The 23556-nt window shown below is 49.0% G+C and overlaps 2 protein-coding genes across 2 annotated transcripts in view; both read right to left on the bottom strand.

Annotated features, from left to right (window-relative positions):
* The window catches only part of LOC311167852 (HLA class I histocompatibility antigen, alpha chain G-like), a gene marked incomplete at its 5' end in the record, with an annotated part of 338317 nt that overhangs the window by 113995 nt on the left and 200766 nt on the right, over positions 1-23556 (bottom strand). The gene's annotated exons all lie outside the window — the stretch shown is intronic.
* Positions 3935-23556, bottom strand: part of LOC311167854 (popy Class I histocompatibility antigen, A-1 alpha chain-like) — a gene marked incomplete at its 5' end in the record, with an annotated part of 85823 nt that continues 66201 nt past the window's right edge. Inside the window, 3 exons of the mRNA XM_084228994.1 lie at positions 3935-4422; positions 12186-12218; positions 12485-12604. Coding sequence (XP_084085120.1) covers positions 4412-4422; positions 12186-12218; positions 12485-12604 — 164 coding nt within the window. The 3' untranslated portion in view covers positions 3935-4411. The remainder of the gene's footprint in view (positions 4423-12185; positions 12219-12484; positions 12605-23556) is intronic.

The raw sequence follows: 23556 nt of genomic DNA, 5'->3' as shown, positions 1-23556 counted from the left end.
CTGTCGTGTGAGGAACTCTGGTGCCCCTGTTTCTTCTGAGAAAACAGCCACTGATCACTTTATCACCTTCATTTTTTAATGGTTTATACCAAATCACATCTGAACAGCCGTGATCAGCATGGAAGGACCTGCCTCAGAGCTCATGCATGTGGCTCCTGGAGAAAACTCTCAGTTCCTTGTCTTGCGGGCGTCCCCTTAGCTGAGTGTCCACCGTGTGCAGGGAGTCACCCCAGAGAGGGACCAGGGCGGGGGGAGCCCGGGCGGGAAGTCTCAGCCCCTGTGAGCCTGACTCTGTGACGTGGCGTGTCCCTTCTGCTTTATTCTCCTCACGAGGAAGAGCCAGCAAGTCAGACACACTCACAGGCACTGTCTCCCCTCCTGGGTATCACAGAATTGGTGGAAAATTGAAAACCAACACAGAAGACCATGTGGACACTAATTATTTCTATTCTGTCCACATGAAAAACAAACTCCCTCCCACCCAAGGCCCCTAAGAGTCTCTCCCATCACAGAAGCAGCGTGATGTCAGCATCTCATCACGTGACTCAGGACCACGCAGAGGAGGATCCTTGAGAGCATCTGTGCAGTGAAGCCGTCTGTGCTCAGCTCCTCGTGGGCTGAGGCAGTTTCCTGCCCCACAAGCCCTCGATGTGGATACAGTGGAGGACAGACACAGGGTAACTCATAGACCCATTTTTAAATGTTTTTAAAGCAATTTTATTGAGATATAACTTATGACTATTAAGTCACCTGTTGAAGGCTCACCTCTCATGTCCTTTTGGTAAGTACAGAGCAGGGCCACCCCCTCTGTCCTTGCTCACCTGGCCCCAGCCAGGCCCCTACGGGCTGTTCCCTCCATGGGATCTTCACCCACAACACCCCCTCCCCAGGGCTTTGCTCCCATCCCACCATCACACTGACCCACTTCATGGACACAGCGACCCCCATTTCCCTCCCTCCCCTGCTCCCTGCCTGTCCCTCTTCTCAGCCCCTCTACAGGTGTGTGTGGGGGGACGGGTTTCTTGTCTTTATTATTCACTGCCTCCTGCATGAAAGTAGCTTGCTGAATACAGTGAATCTGTGGGGTTTATTCACAGAACATAGCACACATATTGGTGGAGTAAAATACATTAGTTTCTGTTTCTGATACAAATAAATGAAAAGCAAAAAATGAGGAGAAAGGTATTTTCTCATTTTTGACAGGTGACTTTTTAAAACACCATGAACCCCTCACTGAGCAATTGTCATCTCTCCACCTCCGTTACAGCTCAGTGACTGCACTGAACTGTGTCATCACATGAGTAGTTGGGGAGCACCCCAATCATTTTTTTTTATATCATTCTTCATTTTTGTACAAAAAACATTCTCCCTTCCTTCCCACCCCATGGAACCCAATCCCCAGACCCACTTTGCTCAGAGAACCAGGCCCCTCCTTTTCACCAGGGGCGCAAACTGCCCTCCCCTCCCCATCATCACACCCTGTGACTCCCCAGGACAGAGGTCCAGATCCAGGATCCCATGAAGAACAGGCCAGAACCTGCTTGTGGTCCTTTCCCCACAGTGTGAGCAGGTGTTGCTGTGAAGTATCAGGACACACAACACAGTCCCCAAGGAGTCCAGGTCCCCCCACAGGCCCCTGTCCTGCTCTGTCTGCTTGTTCAGTTCATCTGAAGTTCAGTCCTTCCCTAGCCCTGACCTGCCAGGGCCAAGGACAAGGTCCTTCTCCAACCACAGCAGGAACCAGGTCAGATCCCCACTGAGGGCTTCCTCCTACTCTAACTCTGGGGAAGATTCCTGCCCTAGGGTCAGGGACCTGGTGGGACAGAGCAGCAGAGAAAACACCCTCAGTCTGTTAGCAGGCTGAATGAGGGGCACCCCAGGATCCCAAGCCTGCACGCTCTATCTGGGTTCTGCCATCTGCCACATAAAAGCAGAGCACACTCCTAAGTTGAGAGCTGTTAGTAGAGTAGCTGTGCACGGACAGGAAGAGATGGGATAACAGTTTCCCAACGGAACTGACAGATACCTAAGCCCCCCAGGGTTTATGACTACCAGACCTCCTGGGGGGAGGGGCTGCAGCTGCAGGACGTGCCCCACCCCCACCCCAGCTCTCAGCCCAGCCCAGCTCCCAGCTCCACCCACCCCAGGGGGAGGGGGGCAGGAGGGGAAACTTGGACACAAAACTGCCCCAGGAGGACACACCCAGAAACCTCATCTGCCCCCAATGCTGCCCTTAGGTCCATGTGGGGAGGAAAAAGAGAGGGAGGGGATACAGAGCACAGGGCAGGTGTCCCTGGACAACCCTGGGGGACACCCTGCAGGAAGGACACTCACCCCCTCACCGCCTCTCCTGCTCCTCAGGAGAGGAGCTTTCTCAACACACACTGTTCCCTGTTGACTGAACCATCTTGTCAAATATTGTCCTAATCCAGATGGGTTAATCATTTATTTTCCTCTTAAACGGCATATACCTCTAATCTTTCAATTGTTTCAAGTGCTTTTGAAATAATTTCAGGTAACTACTTATGGTTGCCAAAAGATAGTGGAGAATGTAAAATGAATTGTGATTTTTTTTTTTAAAGATTGATTTATTTATGCATACAAGAACTGGGGTATAGGCCAGAGGTGTGGGAGGTGAGAGGATTCTCCAGAGACAGAGTGGGGAACAGAACAAGCAGATTTACTAAATACACTGCTGAGGGGAGCATCAGGCAAGTCAGGAGAGGTCTGCTGTGCCATGTGGGTATCTCCTTGGCCAGGGATCGAATTCATGCTGCCCGAATTGTGATTTTTAAAATACAACTACTGATGGGAAGAAGTAAACCTCTCTCTTCAGCGTGCATTCCAGTAAAATTTATGTTGACACGGTTAAGATGAGGGGTCACAAGGAAAGCATCTTCAATAAACGGTGCTGGGGACACAGGACAGTCACGTGCAAAAAAAATGGAACTAGACCACTAGACCACTGTCTCCCACCTCACACACAAATCAACTCAAAATGGACAATAGGGTAGGATGTAACACCAGAAGCATAAAATACATGGAAGAAAGCAAGGATAGAACGCACCATGACATACATTTCAGAGATATCTTTGTGGATCTGTCCCCTGCAGCAAGGAAAATAAAAGGGAATATAAAACAAAAGGGACAGACAGTAAATATCTACAACTGTTGGTGGGATAGGCCTGGGCGCTGCTGCCTGTCATACCAGAAAGCCATAAGCAGAGCCAGGAATGGAATCTACAAGCACTTTCACTTTTCAGATCGCTGGCCATTGATCTGAGAGAATGGGGGGCATCGCACCCTGAAGGGCCCATTCCCCCATCTCATCTCCAGCTGGCCTCATTATAATCAGTTACACACAGACAGTCACACCGAACAGAAGAGCCCCATCACAGTTGCTGCTCCTGGTATCCAGCACGTTCAGCCCCCAGAACTTGTTATCAGCCCCTGGCCTCACCCAGACACTACACCGCCACAGTCAGCTTGCATGAATTCAACAGAAACAGAAATTATTTTGCAGACCTTTTAATTTTGCTTTGTTGGATCTTCATACAGGAACCCTCAGACTGAGAGCTCCTAAACGCCAGGAGTCAGGGCTCAGGACCACGCCAAGCTCTCACCATCAGACGTGGCCTGTGGTACCTGTATCTTCGGGGAAATCCCTCTCGAGGCTCCCAAGACAGTTAGGGTTTCTGGGCTTGTCAAGTGATTGCCTTCTTTACCCTCATGACAGACCTTTTGCCCCAAAACAGGTGCCAAGTTATTGTTTCTTTACTGGCTCTGAGATCAGTCTGGTTTCTGAAAACACAACATTCCAGACAAAGCCTTGGTAAAATACCCATATTTCCAACTGTCTATTAAAGAGAAGGGGAAAAAGAACTTTACTGGATTTATGCAAACATCTTTTTTAAGATTTATTTATTTATGCATACAAGAGCTGGGGTACAGGCCAGAGATGGTGTGGTGGGTGGTAAGAGGATTCACCAGAGACAGAGTGGGGAACAGAACAGGCAGATCTACTGAAATACACTGCTAGGGGAGCAGTGGGCATGACAGGAGAGGTCTGCCATGCCAAGTGGATAGCTCCCTGGGCAGGGATCCAACTCAGCCATCAAGGTGTCCCTTCCAGGCGTCTCCTTCCATGTCTCTAAGTTTCAGGTTCAAGTCCAAAGCCAAGAAGCAAGGCGGCTTCTCCACACATCTCTCTCCTGTGTGTCCCCCGGTGCTCTCTGTGCTGACAAACCTTCATATTCTGCAAATCGTCCATCAGTACAGCCCATCACGGCTGACACTCCTGGTGTCCATCATGTTTAGCTGTAGAACTTGCTGTTAGCCTCTGGGTTATCCTGACCCTGGTACATCAGAGGATGTCAGTGTTTGGCACTCTTTGGGGCATCAGCAGGACAGTTTAAACAAGAGCTTTAGTTCAAAGAAAACAGATCATTAGTCATGAAGCGTGTGCGTGCAGCCTGTGTGTGTGCAGATGCCTATACTAGGTATGGACCCTTCCTCCCTGGCCCCCTCTCACAAGGACAGAGCTGAAGTAGAGGACAGGGCACTGTCTGTGGGTTCTCACCCATGTGTTCAGTTGCAACCACTCAGGCTCAGAACAGCAATGAGGTTTCTTTAACAAACAGGAAAGCAGGGAAATAAAGAGTTTCTAAGGCCTCAGTGGACTGCTGTGTCACCCCAGATAGTGTCCGTAGTGTCCAATAGTCCCAAATTAGGGCTGCCTGTGTAAGGTGGTAAATCACATCAGGGAGGGCCTGGAGCTGGTGGCACAGGGGTCAGGATCCAACTCATAGTGGCAGTGGGAGAAGCTCCCAGGAGGTGCTCCCAGGGGGTGTTCACCTCTAAAGAGACACTCCAGCAGGCACAGTCATAGCCTGAACATGGGGCTGGACGGGAAGGAGGCAATAGCACCAGGAGGTGGTGCTGGACAGTCAGCAGCAATGACAGGTCTCATAGGGGACCTTGCAGCTGTAGCCCCAGTGGGCTGCATGCCCTGGGGCAGTGTGGGGGGACAGAAAGCCTCTGTTGCCAGATTGGCTGCTGCCTTTGTCCATGACACTGACGGTGGCTGGTGGTGAAGTGCCCACCTACTGTCACCCACTGCCTCTCCCACTGCTGGTTTTAGTGGGCACAGCTGTCAGGGTGGCCTGGGTCCCGTCCTCAAGCAGCGGCCTCCTGGAGCCTGCCAAGGTGGCTGGGGGTCATTCAAACCCAGCTGATGCCCCCCAGCTCTCATCCCTAGGCCAGCAAGGTGGCCTCAGTGAAGCTGTCCTGTGGCACCCACTGCAGGGCGGCCTTGTTGCTGCCCAGAAGCAGCTCCTCTGGGGGCAGGGGAGGGGAAGCCTAAGCCCTAAGGGCTCCTTTGCTTAAACCTGGCTTGCTCTGGGGGAGGAGCTCTCTGAAGGTTGCCTGCCCTCTGACAGGAAACAACCCTCTGTCACCACCTCTAGAGCTAGGCCCACCAGTTTCCACCTGCACATGCAGGTGCCAGGTCAAGAAACCACCACTGCTACTGCTGCCAGCCCTTTCAGACTTCTGCTCCCCCTGACCTCTGGCTGTGCCCACTGGGGCAGTCGCACCAACAAAGCCCGCATGTCCCACCACGAAGGTGGCAGGAAAGAGCTGGGTAAGCCTCGGGGATCTGGAGTCAGTGTCACATAGTATACTATCATATACAAACGTACACACATTCACATGTATCTATTAATGCCTTTAGTAAATTTTACTTGAAAAATCTGTGTTGTAAATTTGTATCTAACGAGTGAGAAATCCATCCAGGGACAGTGACAGATTTTCTTCATGCTGAACCACTTCCTCATGTCCACCTAGATATGCCTCCCGGGAAAGAAAGCAAAACAGACCCCCCAGCACATGTCTTGTCTTTTCCTCCAAGGTCCTCACAGCTCCCTGATCACTGACATCAAGGGCCCCAATCTGGCTGAGCCCCAGGATGCATATGGGTCTGTCACAAACACTCAGGTCTCTCCCAGACCCAGCGGCTCAGAGTGATGAACAGGGAACTGGGAATCACTTCCTCAACACGCTCTATAGGTAAAGCTGACGCACAGTCAGGAATCTGGTCTCCTGCTAAAAGTGTGGTCAGCACCAATGTTGTTATAAACAGACTCTCAGACTCTGTTCTAGACCTTCTGAGTCTTCATGAGTGTCCTGGTGACTCCTGGTGGCTACCTGGTCTCTGTGCCTTCTCCACCTGGTGTCAGAACATGCAGTTGGCTCTGGGGGGTGGTCTTAACACAGGGGGTTTCAGGGTTCAGTCCTGCTCCTTTCCCTTCCTTAGTCAGGTTTCAGGGTTCAGTCCTACTCCTTTCTCGTCCTTAGTCATCACTCCCTGGGAGACCCATCATACCCAAGAATTCAAATATCATTTACATCACATCACCTCTCAGATATATTTTTCAGTGCACATTTTGCACCTGTGCTCCTGGATTGTCTGTTTGCTGCAGACAGACAATGGGAAGTTCTCAGCTATTAACGAAGACTCAGAGTCTAAATGAATTTGCAGCAGGGGGAGGCTGGGGCAAGCAACTTTGCCTCTTAGTCTCCCAGCCAAAGCATTTATTAACGAGATGAACAAACAGACAAGAATCTAGCATGCAGGGCCTCCCCGGTGGCGCAGCAGTTGAGCACTGGGTTGCAAAGCTGCCCGCAGCCTCTGCAGCGCCGGTTCAATCCCCGGCCGCCAGGTGAGGGTCCACATGGCGCACACACCTCTCCTGCTGCCCACTGCTCCCCTCAGCAGTGTACTTTGTCAATCTGCCTGCTTTGGTCTCCCCTCTGGCTCTGGTGAATTCTCTCACCCTCCCACGCTTCTGACTATATCCAGTGCTTTATTAAATAAATAAATCTTAAAAAAAAAAAAAGATTAAAAAAAAGAAAGAAACTAGCATGCAGGGGCTCCCTGGTGGCACAAGGGGCTAAGTCTCAGCACTATGAAGCTACTGGCTGCCACTAACGCCTCAGTTTGATCCCTGGCCAAGGAGCAGACCCACACGGCACAGCAGACCTCTCCTATCTCGCCTGCTGCTCATTTCAGCAGTGTATTTCAGTTAATCCACCTGTTCTGCTCCCCATTCTCTTTCTGGTGAATCTTCTCACCCCCTGCACCTCTGATCTACTCCCCAGCTGTTGTATGCATAAATCAATCTCTTTTTTTTTTTTTTTCAAAAAGAAAACAGCATGCAATTGTGTTTATGCTTATACAAATGTTACTGCTGGAACAAATTTCCTGGTTAGTAGGGAACATGCACACATTATGTCCTCAGAGAACAGGAATCAATTTTGGGAAGTTCTGTTTGCAGCACTTCTAACCTCCTGGAACTCCATGTGCAGAGTGAACAGGTCCTCTCAGAGAGACTCCAGCCCCCTTTAGGGTGGCAGGCTGCCAACATCTGTCCAACTGCCACCATTGCTGCATTTCCAATAACCCTCAGCTTCAACTCTCCTAATGAACACCTCGGATGTCATTTCCACAAATGTACTTCTGAAGCCTGCCCATGTCACTGCAGGCTCCACATCTCTACTTCACAGTCTGAGATGTGGGGTAGCCTTCTGACCCCTCTTTCTCACAACCCAGATGTCACATGCTGTAAAGTCCATCTCTAAATATATCCAAATCCAAACACTTCCTATTATCCTCCTGATCACATCCCATAAAGCTACCAAATTTCCCATCCTAGAATCTGTTCTAGTTTCCTACACTTATCACCTTCCCCTCTTGATTCTGCACAGCAGCCAGACTGAGGCTTCTAAAGAAATTGTACTATGTCACCCTCTATCCAGAAAGGTCTGCTAATCCCACATCTTACTCAGAGAAAAGATTATGAATTCCAAACCAAACTTTAGTGACAAGCCTAAATATTTGGTAATTATTTCCTTTTATAAAAAGTATAGGTTTTTCAGTTTGAAACATAGCAAAAGTGTATCAGTTTAGTTAAAAATCCAGCAGCTAAATATACTACTTGGCCATCGAGTCTCCCTTTCTAAATACATTTAGAGTCACATAATTTTACGCTTATTACATAATGATTTTTATAAAAACCATCAAAATCATTAAATAATCCCACATCTATGGTATATATACACAATGGAATATTATTCAGCAATCAAAAAAGATAAACTCATACCATTTGCAGCAATGTGGATGGAGCTAGAAGGAATTATGCTCAGTGAAATAAGCCAGAAGGAGAAAGAAAAATATCAGATGGTTTCACTTATAGCAGGAATATAGGGGAACCAAATAAGACATCAGTGTAAAAAAAATAATAACAGTACAAAACACAACAAAGCAAAAACAGGCAATTATAAATCAGAGGTACATTGCAGGGGAGGAGGTGGGAGAGGGATCAGAGGGAGGGAGGGAGGAGCACAGGGGACTGAGGTGATGGTGCACAGGTGCATTAGGGAAGGAAACTCTATGGGGACTACACCTGAGGGGGTGGGGGAAACAAATATCGTTTAAAAGTGAACAATGATGTAAAAAATAATAAAAAAAAAATTAACATTGGGCCTCCCCTGTGGTGCAGCGGTTGAGCGCTGGGTTGCAAAGCTGCCCGCAGCTTCTGCAGTGCTGGTTCGATCCCCGGCTGCTCCCCAGCCGCTCCCCGGCCACCGGAGGAGGGTCCCACATGGCGCGCAGACCCCTTCTGCAGCCTGCTGCTCCCCTCAGCAGTGTACTTCGGTCCTTCTGCCTGCTCTGCTGCCTGCTCTGGCTCTGGTGAATTCTCTCACCCTCCCGCGCTTCTGACTGTATCCAGTGCTTGTATAAATAAATAAATAAATCTTTAAAAAAATTAGTATTAATCAATAAATAAATAATCCCACATCTGGATTGAATCATGGTAGTATGGATATTTTTTAGAAATTCCAGATTTTTATTGATGAGTAACATGTAACATTTGACAACGTCCCCAGAGAATAAGCTTCCTGTGTGTAGGGAGATGACAGTGTCATCGCACCTGCTATGAAGTGGGTCGTTTGTATAGTCACTACTAGATTCTACCAGACCTGCTGTCATGCTGAGACTTCCCGTGAACAAAGTACGACAAGTGGTCATTGCTGGACCAGCACAGAAGACTGAGCTCACTCCTGAAACCAGGTACCATCTGAATCCTGCATTTGTGTTTCCTTGTTATGGCGCTGAGCCTTGGTGTTATTAAACACAATGAGTTTTTCTTAATGAATGTGGTGGGTAAAGGCAAAAGGACATAACCTGGTCCCCTCAATCATTTACTTTCTCTCCACCTTTTTAAAAATTATTTTTGAGACAATATAAGTTACAGATTCAATGGCTGGAAAGACACAGTCACCTCTTAGGTCACTCCTGATGTTTACACAGGAGGTTGTTTCCTCTTGGTCTCACAGCATAACCATCCCTCAGCAGGGCACTCATTGCGGAGTTTCAAATGTTACCATTGCTGGGTCTCCTGGCTGGATATAGATTATTTCCCCTCATTAAAAATATTTAATAATTGGGCAATAATCTGCCCAGTCTTTGTAACCTCTCTATGGAATAACTTTTTATTTTTCACCTTTTCCTGCTGGCTGCTATGCTTTTCTTCTGTCACCTCCTTCCTCCCTTCAAAAGAGGAAGAATTTTTGAATGAGCCTCCAATTCTATCCCACAATTTAAAATATTGTCCACAGTTGTAGTCAAAGAAGAGGTGAAGGTGTGTATGGTGAGCTGAGCCCTTAATAAATGGCCTTAAGATTTGAAGATACAAAAATCACCATCATGAATGGAAACTGTCCAGGCATTGACCAAAATGTACAACCTAAATAAGCCTGTTTGTGGACCATATACCAATGAGTTGAATCCAGCCATTTGGAAACTCTCTTATGTTGTCATATAATTTCCTGTATCCTCTCAGCTCCAGCAGAAACAGTGAGATGGTGGGAATACTTAATCCATGGTAATGTGGTAACAGTAAACAATTTCTTGCAAGACTTGATTCTTTAAAAATTGTGGGTTTTGGCCTCTCTGGTGGCCTAGGGGTTAAGTCTCCGCACCACCACTGAGAATGCCCATTACAACAGCCTCAGTTGGATCCCGGGCCAGGGAGCTGACCCACATGGTGCAGGAGACCTCTCGTATTGCACCTGCTACTCCCCTCAGCAGTGTTCTGCTCCCCACTCTGCCTGTTCTGCTCCTCACTCTGTTTCTGGTGACTCCTCTCACCCCCATCCCCTGACATCTCTGGCCTTCACCCCAGTTCTTCTACACAAAAACTTTGTAAAAATTCTCTAAAACATTTGTTGATGTTTCATGAGGGAACTATAGACAAATAATAACTAAGTGTGGCAAAGAGAAAATAAAGGATAAGTCTCCAAGATTTGTTACTATCAGGAGAATAATAGTTTGTCAGAAGATGTCACCTTCTAGCCATGTGCTTGGATATATAAGTGGTGTAAAAAAGTCATAATCTGCAGCATCAAGTACAAGATCCATCTCAGACCCAGCTAACAGCAGAGGTTGGGGATCCAGCAGTGCAACAAGACACAGTGGGGACTCAGTCAGCGGGAGTCAGGCTTTGTTGTCAAATAAGTTTGATGCCAAACTAAAGAGGGTCCGTCCACCACCCAGTACTGCCAGGCCAGGAAGCCTAGGCTGGTCTGCAGCCCTGGTCAGCAATAGGCGCAGCCTGGCAGGGCTCAAGGGTTAGTTTTCAAGTTTGGTTTAATGTGGCTCTTTGTTTGCTTTCTCTACATCCATATATAAGTATTTTTCTTTTTCCTTCTGACTTTTCCCTCTTCCATCCATGTTGCCGCAGGGGCATGAGTTATGTTTTCTGACCGTGGATGCTATTTCATTATACAGGGACACACATCACCTGTACATGTACATATATGTATACATGTAATCCCGGCTTCCACTTGATTTGTCACCTGTTGGGGGCATTTAGGTGGTTCCCATAGCTTGGCTACTGAAAATAGTGTTGCAGTGGTGACAGAGTGAGAGTTCCATTCAAAGCAAAGTATTTATCCTCTGTGAGGATAGCTCAGTGTAGAATTAGTGGGTCCAATGACAGAACCACATTCGCTCTTTTAGAAAACCTCAATACTGTTTCCATAAGGGCTGGCTCAGTCTATATGCAAAAATAATGTAGGACTGTCCCCTTTTTCCATATCCTTGCCAGCACTTGTTGTTTCTGGTCTTTTGAATATGGGCCATTCTTGCAAGTCTGGAGTAGTTTATTTTTTTAAAGATTTATTTATTTATTTTTAAAAAGGTTTATTTATTTATACAAGCACTGGGTACAGTCAGAAGCGCGGGAGGGTGAGAATTCACCAGAGCCAGAGCGGGGAGCAGAACAGGCAGAGCGGGCGCAGCAGGAGAGGTCTGCGCGCCATGTGGGACCCTCACCAGTGGCCGGGGAGCGAACCAGCATGGCAGAGGCTGCGGGCAGCTTCGCAGCCCAGTGCTCAACCGCTGCGCCACCAGGGAGGCCTTAAAGATTTATTTATTTATGTATACAAGAACTGGGGTATAGGCCAGAGATGCAGGGGCTGAGAGGACTCACCAGAGACAGGGTAGGGAACAGCACAGGCAGACTGACTAAAACTCACTGCTGAGGGGAGCAGCGGGCCAGTCAGGAGAGGTCTGCCGTGCCATGTGGGTTGCTCCCTGGCCTGCTGGGGATCCAACTTATGCTGCAGATGCTGGGGATTGCTTCATAATTCGGTGCTTACCCCCTTGCGCCACCAGGGAGGCCCAGGTCTGGAGTAGTTTAAACCAGGGGATCATAAAGCCACAAAATGTGGGCAAAAATACATCCTGTAACACTCAAACCAATACAAGACAGTCTCACACCATGAAAGAAAATAATCATGAAGAAATTCAGGTGAATTACACCTGGGTGTTAATATTATCAATAGTACACTGCATTCTCAAGATGCCCTCCTGAAAGCATCCCCATAATTAGTCCCAGCCTCGCTGCCTCAACCTCCCAGCCCCTATGCAGTCCCTGAGGTTCCCACCTTTAGGGGCTAAGATACACTTCAGAGCCCTGGGCACTGCCACTGCCCAGGGGAGAATACAACAAAACTTGGTCAGAGATGAGACCACAGGAGGAACTGATGAAGGTGACTCCCCCACAGGCTCCTTCTACACTGTCCCCAGGGGCTCAGGGATCAAACTCTTGATCAACACTCACCTGGAGCCTGAGTGTAGTATCCGCCTTGTCTCCCTGTGGGAAGAAACATCATGTGAGATGAGGAAGCAGTCAGTTCAGAACTCCTAAAGGAATCTTCTAATCCTGCAGAACAGGGAAGTTTCCATAACTGTGACCCAGGTCAGGCCTGGGAAAAAAATAAAAGAGGCGAGGGAAGATTGGACCAAATACCCCTCTGGTCAGTACCGGTGTGTGGATGGTACTTCCCATTAACCAAGTAGGGCAAGTTCTCCCTGGGACTTGAAGACCCAGTGGACAAGATCCCCCACTCCCTTCCCTACCTGAGTGCTTCTTCCTCCACATCACAGCTGCAGCCACCGCAGCTCCAGTGAGCACAGCTCCAAGGAGAACCAGGCCAGCAATGATGCCCGTGGTGGGGACAGAGGACTGAGGAGGGGGCACTGGAAGGGAAGGGAAGGTGAGACCCTGAGACCCAGGCCTCCATCTTGAGCCAGTTGAAGTTTTCCAGAAAGGTTCCTGATTCCTCTGTGCCCACATTCCCTCCTTACCCCATCTCAGGACTTGGGACTCCTCCAGCCCCTCATGCTGCACATGGCACGTGTATCTCCGCTCCTCTCCAGAAGGCACCTCCACAGCCGCCCACTTCTGGAAGGTTCCATCCCCCCCAGGTCTGGTCTCCACCAGCTCCACGGCCTGGGTCAGGTTCTCCCCACCTCGCTGCCAGGTCAGGGTGATGTCCGCAGGGTAGAAGCCCAGGGCCCAGCACTTCAGTGTGACCTTATGCTCAGAGGTGGGGTGGTGGGTCACCTGTGTCTTTGGGGGATCTGAGGACAAGGGTCAAAAAATTCACACTTTGGGTTTTTCCTTCCTGGACACTGAAGCAGCCTCACTGACCATCCTCAGAATGGACATGACAATTGGGTTGGAGGAGGAAGCACAAAGCCCAGAAAACAGCCTTGTCTGGGGAATCAGGGATAATCAGGTGAGATCCCAGGATAGGAGGATGCAGGTCTCTAAGGAGAACACAGACTTTTGCTCCTGACCTGGCTGGAGGGTGCATGACACAGAAAGGCAGGAGTCAGATCCAGAAATGTTCTCAGACAAAAAACAAGACCTTGAAAGAGAAACTCATGGGAATTCCCAGGATGGCTGTTGGGTCAAATACATCCAGGGAAGAGTTATTTCAGGATGGCCTCCCCTCCCCAGGAGACTACATTCCTTAACCGTCCAGAAAAGTGGTGTCTTCTGGGCGAGTCTCTCTAGCACAGAACATGAAACCCAGGGGGACTCTCCCTCTCTGCCCAGAAAGCAGGTGCTGTTCTGCCCATTATTCCATTTTCCCTGTGGGGCGCCAGGAGAGGGGAGGTCCGAGGCCTTGTGGCCCCTCTTACCTGTGCGCTGCAGCACCTCCTTCCCCAACTCTAGCAATCTGGAGAGCCACTGGAAGCACCTGCTCTGCACACTGATCCTGACGCGCTCAGCCCTCTCCTGCACCTCCCACTCGCGCTGGGTGATCTGAGCCACCGAGTCCGCAGGGGTCCAGGAGCGCAGGTCCTCGCTCAGGGAGATGAAATCCGCGCCGTCGTAGGCGAACTTTTCATACCCGCCGAGGAGGCTCAGGTCTGGGCCCACTTCACAGCCAAATATTCTCTGGAGCGTGTGAGACCCTGAAACCCACCTCTATGTTCAGCCCTGAAGTCACCCCGCGGTCACCCCGCCCTCTCACCCTGAATAAACCAAAAACTGAAAATGAAAGTGCAAGCAAGACAGTCTCGCCAGCAATTCCCAGTGGAGGGGCCTGGCAGATCCACCCGCCTCGAGGGGTCAGTGGACCCTGAGACCCGGGACATCCCGGCCTTATGGTGGGAATGGGGGTGACCTGACCCTGGCCCCGCTCCGCGAAGCTCACCGTCCTCGCTCTGGTTATAGCGGCTGCGCAGGTCCCTCAGGAGCGCTTGGAACCACTGTGCGTTGTTTCTTTGGATCAGAGTCTCCTGGTCCAGAGCCTCCTGCCCCACCTGCCCCGCCCAGGGCGCCCGCGGCTCCACACTCTGACCTGGAGAGTTGCTGCCAAACCGCAGGAACTGTGTGTCGTCCACGTAGCCCACGGCGATGTAGCGGGGCTCCCCGAGGCTGGGCCGGGACATTGTGGTGTAGAAATAGCTCAGGGAGTGGGAACCTGGGGGTGAGGGGGGGAGACCCGCACTGACCCTCTCTCAGCGCGGGCCCAGGGCCCAGGGAGATGGGCCTGGAGGGGAGAAAGGGGCGGGGCCATGAGAGTGAAAAGGCGGGTGGGCCAAGAAGGGCCAAGACTCAGGGGACCAGAGCACTCAGGGGAGGCTGAAGGGACAGAAGGGGCCAGAACACAACGGGCCTGAAGGGGGTACAAAAGGTTGGGGGCAGATGAACCTTTCCTGGGGTCCTACACCCGCAGGGGGCTCCTTGCTCCTCTCTCCTGGGGCAACCGTGTCCAGCGGGACACGCACTCACCCGCCAGGGTCTCCATCAGGGCCAGGGGCCCCCAGAGCAGCAGCAGGAGGGTGAGGGGCATCACACCCCATCCAGGGGCCTGGGGAGAAGGAGTCCAGGAGGGTCCTTGGAGACTTTGTAACTGGAGCAGGATGATGCTGATTGTCTTGCCTGGAAATCTCCCAGGAAATGGGGAGAATGGGGATGAGTGTGGGGTCATCAAGGTTGCACCACCCCACAGAGCCTGTGAGAGGGAGACATGATGCTGTAACAGTGTGACATCCACAGAAAGGGGAGGCTCCAAATTCCCTAAAGGAATTTGGGGTGGGAGAAGCAGCAGCCTGGAGGAATGAACAATCTAGTAGTATTTTCAGATAATTGTGAATATTGATACTAAATTAAAACCGCACAGGTGGCAGTTTCTCAAAGGTTATTTGCAATGTGAAACCTGAAATAATATCGGGAATATTTCCTATTCTGTTACATTCCCATAGGCCTCTCTTGCATACTGCTTGGAACTTGTGCTAATGTTTGATTTTTTTAAGGTGATACATTGTTTCACTAAATTACATAGATCTTTTAGTGTTAATTACACTGGAATCAAATGGTCCAAAAAAAGTTTTATTTTTTAATCAAAAATCCCAAAAGAAAAATTGTACTGTAAGTTATCAAGTAGTAATGGCACTCAATTTTTCAAATTCTGTTTTTTTCTGATAGCTTATATTTTATTAGGCAAAATTACTGACAATTGTCAATTGTTGATTTTCTTCAAGAAACAGACATTCATTTTGAGGAAAGTGCTAATTAACCAAATTCAAATGACATTAGTTTTTGTCATTTATCCCTTTAGATAAGATTGGTGTTGCCCACAAATAAAAAGAGTCTAATTCATCTCATACAAATATTTTCCTTCAGGCACGGTGCTTGCGAATGCTGCAGAGGTGCTCTGTGTGTATTTACAGGTCAGCACAACAGATATTTTAAAATGTGGATATAAGGATGAAACAATAATGAAGATAATTTTTTGATGCTTTTTCCAGGATATTTTCAAGTGAAAACAGCTTTAATGTTAGATTCTGCAGGTAAGTGCTGGTGAAGAATCACTACTTCTGCAGTGGTACTTATAAGCTCCACTCTTACTAAATTTTACCTCAGCAAATGCCAAAATAGTGAAAAGACAAATGGTGTCTTAGTGATGTTTTGAAAATAGCTTTACATCAAGGATCCCAGGAAAGGCTCTGGGTGACTTCAAGGACTCCACAGACCACACTTTGAGAAAGGCTTTTCTCAGTGAACCAGGGAGCATCTCCCAAGTGTTCTCTGCCTTTGCCTCCTCTTCACTTCCCAGCATCCCTCTCCCTGGCTGGCTCCTGCCTCCCCAAGCTGCCTCCCCTGCAGATGCAATGGGGAGCAGAGAGAGGCCCCTGGAGACGTGGAGCTTGCACTGTCAGGAGAGATGGACACTGAGTAAAGGTGACAGAGACACATGTAAACCTTTCCCGAGCCCTGTGACAGGAGGAAGGAGCATGTTTGTTGTGAAAGCACAGAAGCAGGGGCCCTAACACTATTATCAGTAGTATCAAGAGATGTAAAAAAAAAAAAAAAATATATATATATATATATAAGGGCCTCTCCCCGGTGGCACAGCAGGTTGAGCGCAACGCTGTGAAGCTGCCCACAGCCTCTGCAGCACAGGTTCGATTCCCGGCCAGCCAGGGAGTACCCACATGGCTCACAGACCAGTCCTCGCCCGCTGCTCCCCTCAGCAGTGCTTTCAGTCCATCTGTCTGTTCGGCTACCCTCTCTGTCTCTGGTGAATCCTCTCACCCTCCTGTGCCTCTGGCCTGTAGCCCAACTCTTGTATAAATAAAATAAATCTTTTTCAAAAATATTAAAAACCAATTAAGCATAAGGAAAACAGATTTTCTCTCTCCCCACCACTATCACTCCCACTCCTGACACATGTGCTCTGGCCCCATAGACCAGCCTATCCCCTCTTCCCTCAGCCCGCCTCCACGTCCTGCCCCAGGATCCAGCCATACTGAAGAGGCCTGTAGCCTAATGTGCCTCCTGGTCCTGGCCCCATCCTCACCCTCATTTGCTCTTCCCTCATTTATTATGCTCTGAAGGACAGGCCTCCCCAAGATGTTCAGAAAGGTGTCCCCAAGACAGGCCACTTTGGCATGTGAATTATTTCCATCTGAGGTTCATCAGGGGCTCATGTTAAGAAACAGTTACCATGTCTACAACTACCTGGTATGAAAATGGGTGGTCTTACCCAACATTAGGGTTATTACCAGAAACAAGCTTTGTATCCGAGAAATCTACCCATATGTTAGGGCAAACATAATTGTAGAACATCTGGTCTTCGTCATATGAGCCACCCTGTCCTTGCCATGTGACCCCCTCCTCTCTCCTGGGATCCCAGACCCCATCTCACTCTTAGCTCAGGAGACACACCCTCGTTTCCCGCACCAATTTTAGACACTCATTTAGATGTAGATTCCCTGTGCATGTATAGGGAAAGTTGGTTATGTTCTAGTACCAAAAAAAAAAAAAAAAGAAAGAAAAAATAGATTTTATAAAATTTCATGTGCTCAGAGTAAGAGTTATTAAAAATTATAGATTTAATCATAGAAATGAATAAATGAGTAGATGAACTGGAATATTAAAGTCTCACTCCCACTAAATAATGTGAATGGAAAAGAAATGACCAGCAGAAAGAAGACCTACAAGAAACTGAGTCTATCGATCAGGAACAAGTTTATAATACAAGTGTCTAAAAGAATAGAGAGTAGAAATGATAAAAAAAAAATTAAGAAAATTCCTGAGCACTCACAGATAAAATGTACATGCTGAGTGTCCTACCCAGGTTCCTCCTACAGGGGATGAGCAGCCCCACACCATGACCCACCCCAGGGACTTTCAGAAAGAGACTGGAGAAGGACAGACCTTGGGGCCTCAAGAGACAACTGAGGCCTGGAGGCCAAAAGACCCTGGAACCAGGCCTGCCCAGTCCTCAGGGGAATCCAGCCCAGACTCCATGTCAGGCCCAGGAGAGAAAGGCACTGGGGGCACAGACATTCACTTCAGCTGTTCATGGTCTCAGGGGTGACTGTCCACATCCCTCCTCTAGTGGGCAAAGGACACTGGTGGGCAAAGGGGGAGACAAAGATGATGGACACAGAGAACAGGTCACAGGAAAATCAACCACAGGGGAGCGGGGACAGGAGAGAAGCCAAGGGTGAGGTGAGGGATCTGGGCCTTCAGCCCTGCCCAGGTGAGCAGGACCCCAGGAGGCAGGACTGAGGCTGTGGGACAGGGGTCTGCCCAGGATGAAGCGGGCAGAATAGCTGGTGTGTGTGATATGTCCATGGAGATTCTGACCCTGGGGTGGTCTTGGGGGTGATTAGGAATGAGCACAAGAGGAACTAAGCTCATGAGGGAACAGGATAATTATGACTCCAGAGAAGAAAAGTATCCTGGTCTACTTGCTCCACTGTGACTGGCTCTCATGAGGTCATAATGACGCAAACCCCGAACTACATGTATCTCAAAATACTGCCAGAGGGGCCTCAGGGGGCAAATGCCTGTGCTGTGCATCTCAGGGGCCACCTGAGAAGCCTCCTTGCCACTCAGAGCCAGCTCTCAAGCCTGGGCAAGAGGCCAGGGCAGTGCGGGTAGGAACTTCTCCAAGGTCCTGGCTGAAAGATTCCATGTGAAGGAGCAGAGAGCAGGGCAACTGTCGGTGGCCCTAGAAATGCTACTGGGAAGACAATGACAAGCCTCCCTGGGGAGGATGCTGCAGCTGCTCACTCAAGAGCTGCAGCACAAGGAGGAAGCAAGTCAGCAGGCCCTTCAGAACATGCTCCCCATGCTCTATGGTGCCCAAGCCCTGCACAAGAGACAACTTTCCTGAAAGACAATTCAGGGTAAGGAGGACATTAAAAAATTCTACAATTCAGGATAAGGAGGACATTAAACAATTCTAACAGGACACATCTTAATCGATGCAGGATAGGTAGAGAGGGAACCAGGCCAAGTCCAGAGAGCAGCTGCTGCAGAACCTCCAAGAAGCAGACGCATGAGCATGTTGGGAGCTGACACTGAGGAGACACTGAAAATTCAGACAGAGCCAAGATTTCTGCCAGGCTGACAGGCATGGGGAACAGCTTAGTGGTGGTCTCCATCCTACAGGGTGCCCTCAGAGGCTTTGCAGGACAGGCTGGAGGCTTTGATATGCACCCAGAGTGTGGCCATATTTGTGGTACTTGGATGATCATGTGCCTAAACTATTCTGTGTCTTTGCCCTGATTATTCTTTGCTTTGACTATTCTGTTCCTCTCAGTGGGCAGAAACAGGGAAAGTTTGAGATAAGCAACCCCTCAGGTCAAAAGTCCAGGTGTGAGCATCTATACGTGCTGGAAACAGCGTGTGCAGAAACAGCAACAGGTGTGATGGTGAGGGCACCATAAACACTGAGACTTTCCTTGACTTCCTTCCTTCCTTGACTTTTTCCCAACCTTAGCTGGGGCCTGCTGGTTATGCATCCCCCACACAGTTGTGCATTCCCCATTTGCCTGCTGCTTCTTTGATCTTTTTTATTTCCTCTTTCATTCTAAATAAAAACGAGACTGCCCTTGGAGCTGGGCTGTGTCTTCATGGTGTGGTCCCTCTAGGCTTCTCATTGTTCTGCACATGGACTCTGAGTAATCCTTTTTCATCCTGAAACAGGGGCAGAGAGGGTCATAAAAGAGGTCACAGGGTCGCTGAGACTAGAGAAGCCACCAAAAAGCCACAAAGGTCAAAAGGCCAAAAACCAAAACCTAGAGCTATAGACCAACAAAGGACAGTGCCCGGTAAGAGGACAGGCCACTGTCTGTGGGTCTCACCCTGCGCACAATTGGAAGAGACCTCAGGCTCCTTGGAGTTTATTTACAAACAGGGGATCAAAGAGCTCACTGTATGTGGCAGCTGCTAACCTGGGTACCAACAACAAACAGCTCTTTGAGACGCCAGGCCCAGGGTCTTTGGGGCTCCTCTCAGGTGATGTCAGAGACAGGACCGAGGCCCAGTCTGTGACAGAGTCCTTCGGCCTCTCTCCCCCTTGGAGGGCAGCTGCTGGATGCTTCTTTTCCTCTTTCTTTGGAGGCCGGAACCGTCATCTTTTCCTCAGAGGCTGGCATCGTCCCTCCTCCTTCTTTGGGGCTCCCTTGTCCTCTTCTCTCAGGGGTGGGGTCCTCGTCTCCTTTTTCCAGGGGCTCCGGTCATTGTCTGCTTTCCTTCGGGGGCCTTTCTCAGCTCCCCCAACCCTGGCTTTTATCCTCTGTCCCCACAAGTCTGATGGGACCAGTTAGCACCAACCAGCTCACCCCTGACTGGCCCATGACAAATGGCAGTTACTGAGCTCTGAGGAGCAACTGCCACAACTGCCTGTGGTGCAGCAGCAGGTGGAAGGACATCACTCTCCTGCCGCTCCTACCACTGAGACAGCTGGTTCCGGTAACAATCCCCCCACCACACGTCCTAAGGAGACAACTGGTGCCCTCTGTGAAGAACCCAGTATGGGAACTAAGACGACCTCTCCAAGCTGGACACCCACAAAAGGGAAGCCCCTCACAAGGGAAGGACAATACTTCACTCTGGTAAGGAGCACAGGCTCACTCTGGTAAGGGCTGGTCTGCGGGCCTGCAGGGAGGCCAAGTTAGGTATTTCACCTGGAGGTTTTTTCCTTTTCTCTGCTTGTGTAACTGAGTTTTGCTTTGGTTTTATTTATTTATTTTTTGAAGATTTATTTATTTATTTATTTATTTGTTTGTTTATTTATTTATTTATACAAGCACTGGGTACAGTCAGAAGCGTGGGAGGGTGAGAGAATTCACCAGAGCCAGAGCAGGGATCAGAGCAGGCAGAGGGGAGCAGCGGGCGGCAGGAGAGGTCTGCGCACCATGTGGGACCCTCCTCCAGTGGCCGGGGAGCAGCTGGGGATTGAACCGGCGCTGCAGAGGCTGTGGGCAGCTTCGCAACCCAGCGCTCAACCGCTGCGCCACCGGGGAGGCCCGAGTTTTGCTTTGGTTTTAAACTATGGGGAATGCAATGGCACATGAAGAGAAACAGCATAAATTATGATTACAGAAACTTTTAAAAGCAGGAGGATACAAAGTAACCAAGTGCCAGCTCCATAAATTACTTCTAATGGTTAGGTCCCCAAAAGGATGGAGTGTAGATCTGGAAGCCTGGGAAAAGGTAGGGCAGTGGCTGAGGCAATCAGAGGGACCTGTGACAGTGTCTCCCCTTCCCACATGGAATTGTTAGGGGGAAAGGATGTCCTGAGCTAATCCCATACAGGCTTTGTGTACTCCACCCCCACTCCAGACCAAAGTCATCAAGACATTGGGAAAAACAAATCCCGTCACCACCAAAGGGAAGGTGGCTGGGACCTAAGGGTGGAGTTAAGCAGCCAGGTTGGGTATAAAAACCAGACACGTGGGCCTTGGGGTCTCTCGCTCTGTCACTCGCCTCCTGGCTTCACGGCTCCTGGCTTGCGGCCAGCTCTCAGAGTACCATTTGGGATTCCTGATCGGCAGATCAGGTAGGACGCATTTAAAACTTTTTCTCCCACTTTTCCACCTGAGCTGTACATTTCCTCATTTCCCCTTCCCTTGTAAATAAACCTTTTATTAACCTTCGCGTGTGCCTGCAGTCGAGTATTGATAAGTCCTTTTAAGCAATCTGGTGAGGACCCACAGTCAGGCACCCCGTTTTGTATTGGGGCTGCCCTATAACAGAATCTCTGCCGATCAGCACTGAGACCTATTTAAGGGGATAAAAAGATCTTAAATCCAGGGGCCTCCCTGGTGGGACAAGGGGTTAAAATGCAACCTATGAGGCTATCCACAGTCTCTGCAGCATGAGTTCAATGGCCAACCAGGGAGCTACCCACGTGGTGCAGCAGACCTCTCCTGTCTTGCTCGCTGCTCCCCTCAGCAGTGTACCTTGGTCAATCTGCCTGTTCTGTTCCCCATTTTGTCTCTGGTGAATCCTCCATACACTTCCCCCCACACCCACACCTCTAGCCTGTAACCCTGCTCTTGTATGCATAAATAAATAAATCTTAAAAAAAAGAGAGATTACATCCAGATGGCCCAGGGCTTTCTGCTCCAACTCATCCTTCTCTACTCAGTCCTCCGCCAGCAAATTTTGAGCCCCTCATAGAAATCTGTTTTCATGAAGGATGACAATCAAAGGGAGAAATATTATTTGAGGAGGCCAGTGTCCCTAACATGAAAGTTTGCCATTTGCTGTTTTTAAAGAATTCAGAAAAACTATTTCTGACAATAGTATTCAAAGTTCATTTACAAAAGAAATTTTTGAAGCATAGAAAATGGGTATGAAATGACTGCATGGGATTGGAAAGTCCTTATCAAAATAGTACTAATCACTGCTCCCCCTCCCGCCCAGTTGCGCAAGGGGTTAAGTCTCAGTGCTATGGATCTATCAGCAGCCACTGCAGCAAGAGTTCAATACCTGTTCAATCCCGGTCACATTGGCTGAGGCAAAAGATTAAAATGCTCTAAAATAAAGTGGGGAACACCACCCTGGCTGACATGTGTGGGGCGCCCCATTGTTCTCAGCCGGCAGCTGCCAAGACCTTTGCTCCAGTGCTGAGATCACTGGTATTGTAACAGGGTGGTCCCCAGGAAAGGGGGAGGTTTCAGGTTCTCTGCCCTACCCAAGGAAGGGTGGAGCTGAACAGGGAGAAAAGAAACTGCTGTCTGAGGAAGGAAGGAAGCAGGATGGAGGAGACTGAGGAAGGAAGGAAGCAGGATGGAGCCAAAAGGAGACCTGGAGGAGGCACATGGAACCTAGAGACATGTGAAGAAACTGCGCTTATCTTTTGGTCGTGGCCTGGGTGACACAGATGTGGGTGAGACCCATGGGGAGGTGACAATGGCAGCTTTTATCTTGATGTTGATTTTGCTCTTTTCCTTCTGGGCTTGTCTGGTTGTATCTGACCCTTTTCTGTGGGGCCCCACTGGAAGATGCTTTAGACTTGTGGCGGGCTTTGGGGCCTTGCTCTGGGCCAGTCCCATTTGGATGGAGTTTTACCCACAAGGGGACGGGTAACTATGGGTGCTTAATTTAGAAACTAGATTCTTTGCCTTTCCTGTATTGTTTCCTAATTGTATTAAAGTTCCTTCCCATTAAAGTCTCATATGTTTTGTGTTGATGAGGCAGATGGCAGAACCCAATTAGAATAGGTAAACCTTTGCAGGGTTTGGGCTGCCCCTCTCCCTGCCCTGTAACAGTATGTCCACGACCACCCAGCCATGGGGGGCTGACTAGGTTTCTCCTTTTCATCTTGATATCTATTCTGGCCAGTTCCATAGGTAGAAATTTCTATTTCTGCCATGCATTCCACTCTTAAGATCTGTTTGGTCAGTTTAAAAAACTAAACTATCAAATTACTTTGTTCTTCCTAACAGGCTATGTAGGGTGCTTTATTTCTTAAGAGATAACATAAGAGATCTTAATCTGTTGCCTCTCCTGTCCTCAAGTTCTGTAAATCAGATGCTCTTGTCTTAAGGAAACTGGTTCCCTGCCTGGTTTGGACAAAAACAGAAACTTAAAAAGCAATTTTAGGTTTTTTTTCCTGTTTATCTTTAAAACAATTGCTGCTTCTCTCTTTAGCTCCACCCTTCCTTGGGTGGGGCAGGGAACCAAATGTTGTTTCCTAAACAAAGTGCATGGTATTAAAAAAAAAAAAAGATGATAAATCTGATTTGCTTTTCAATGTTTATACCTAGACATTTCTTAGCCAACTTCTCTTCCAGGAACACACATCAGCTGATCTCTTTAAAAGGAAGTTTTGCTTTTTTTTCTAAAAAAAAAAAAAAAAGTTCTTAACTTTCTTCCCCTAGTC

The sequence above is a fragment of the Talpa europaea genome, assembly GCF_964194135.1.
Source record: "Talpa europaea genome assembly, chromosome: 2".
In the NCBI taxonomy this organism is placed as follows: Eukaryota; Metazoa; Chordata; class Mammalia; order Eulipotyphla; family Talpidae; genus Talpa; species Talpa europaea.
The sequence above is the reverse complement of the archived record's forward strand: the minus strand, read 5'-3'. Positions and strand labels throughout refer to the sequence as shown.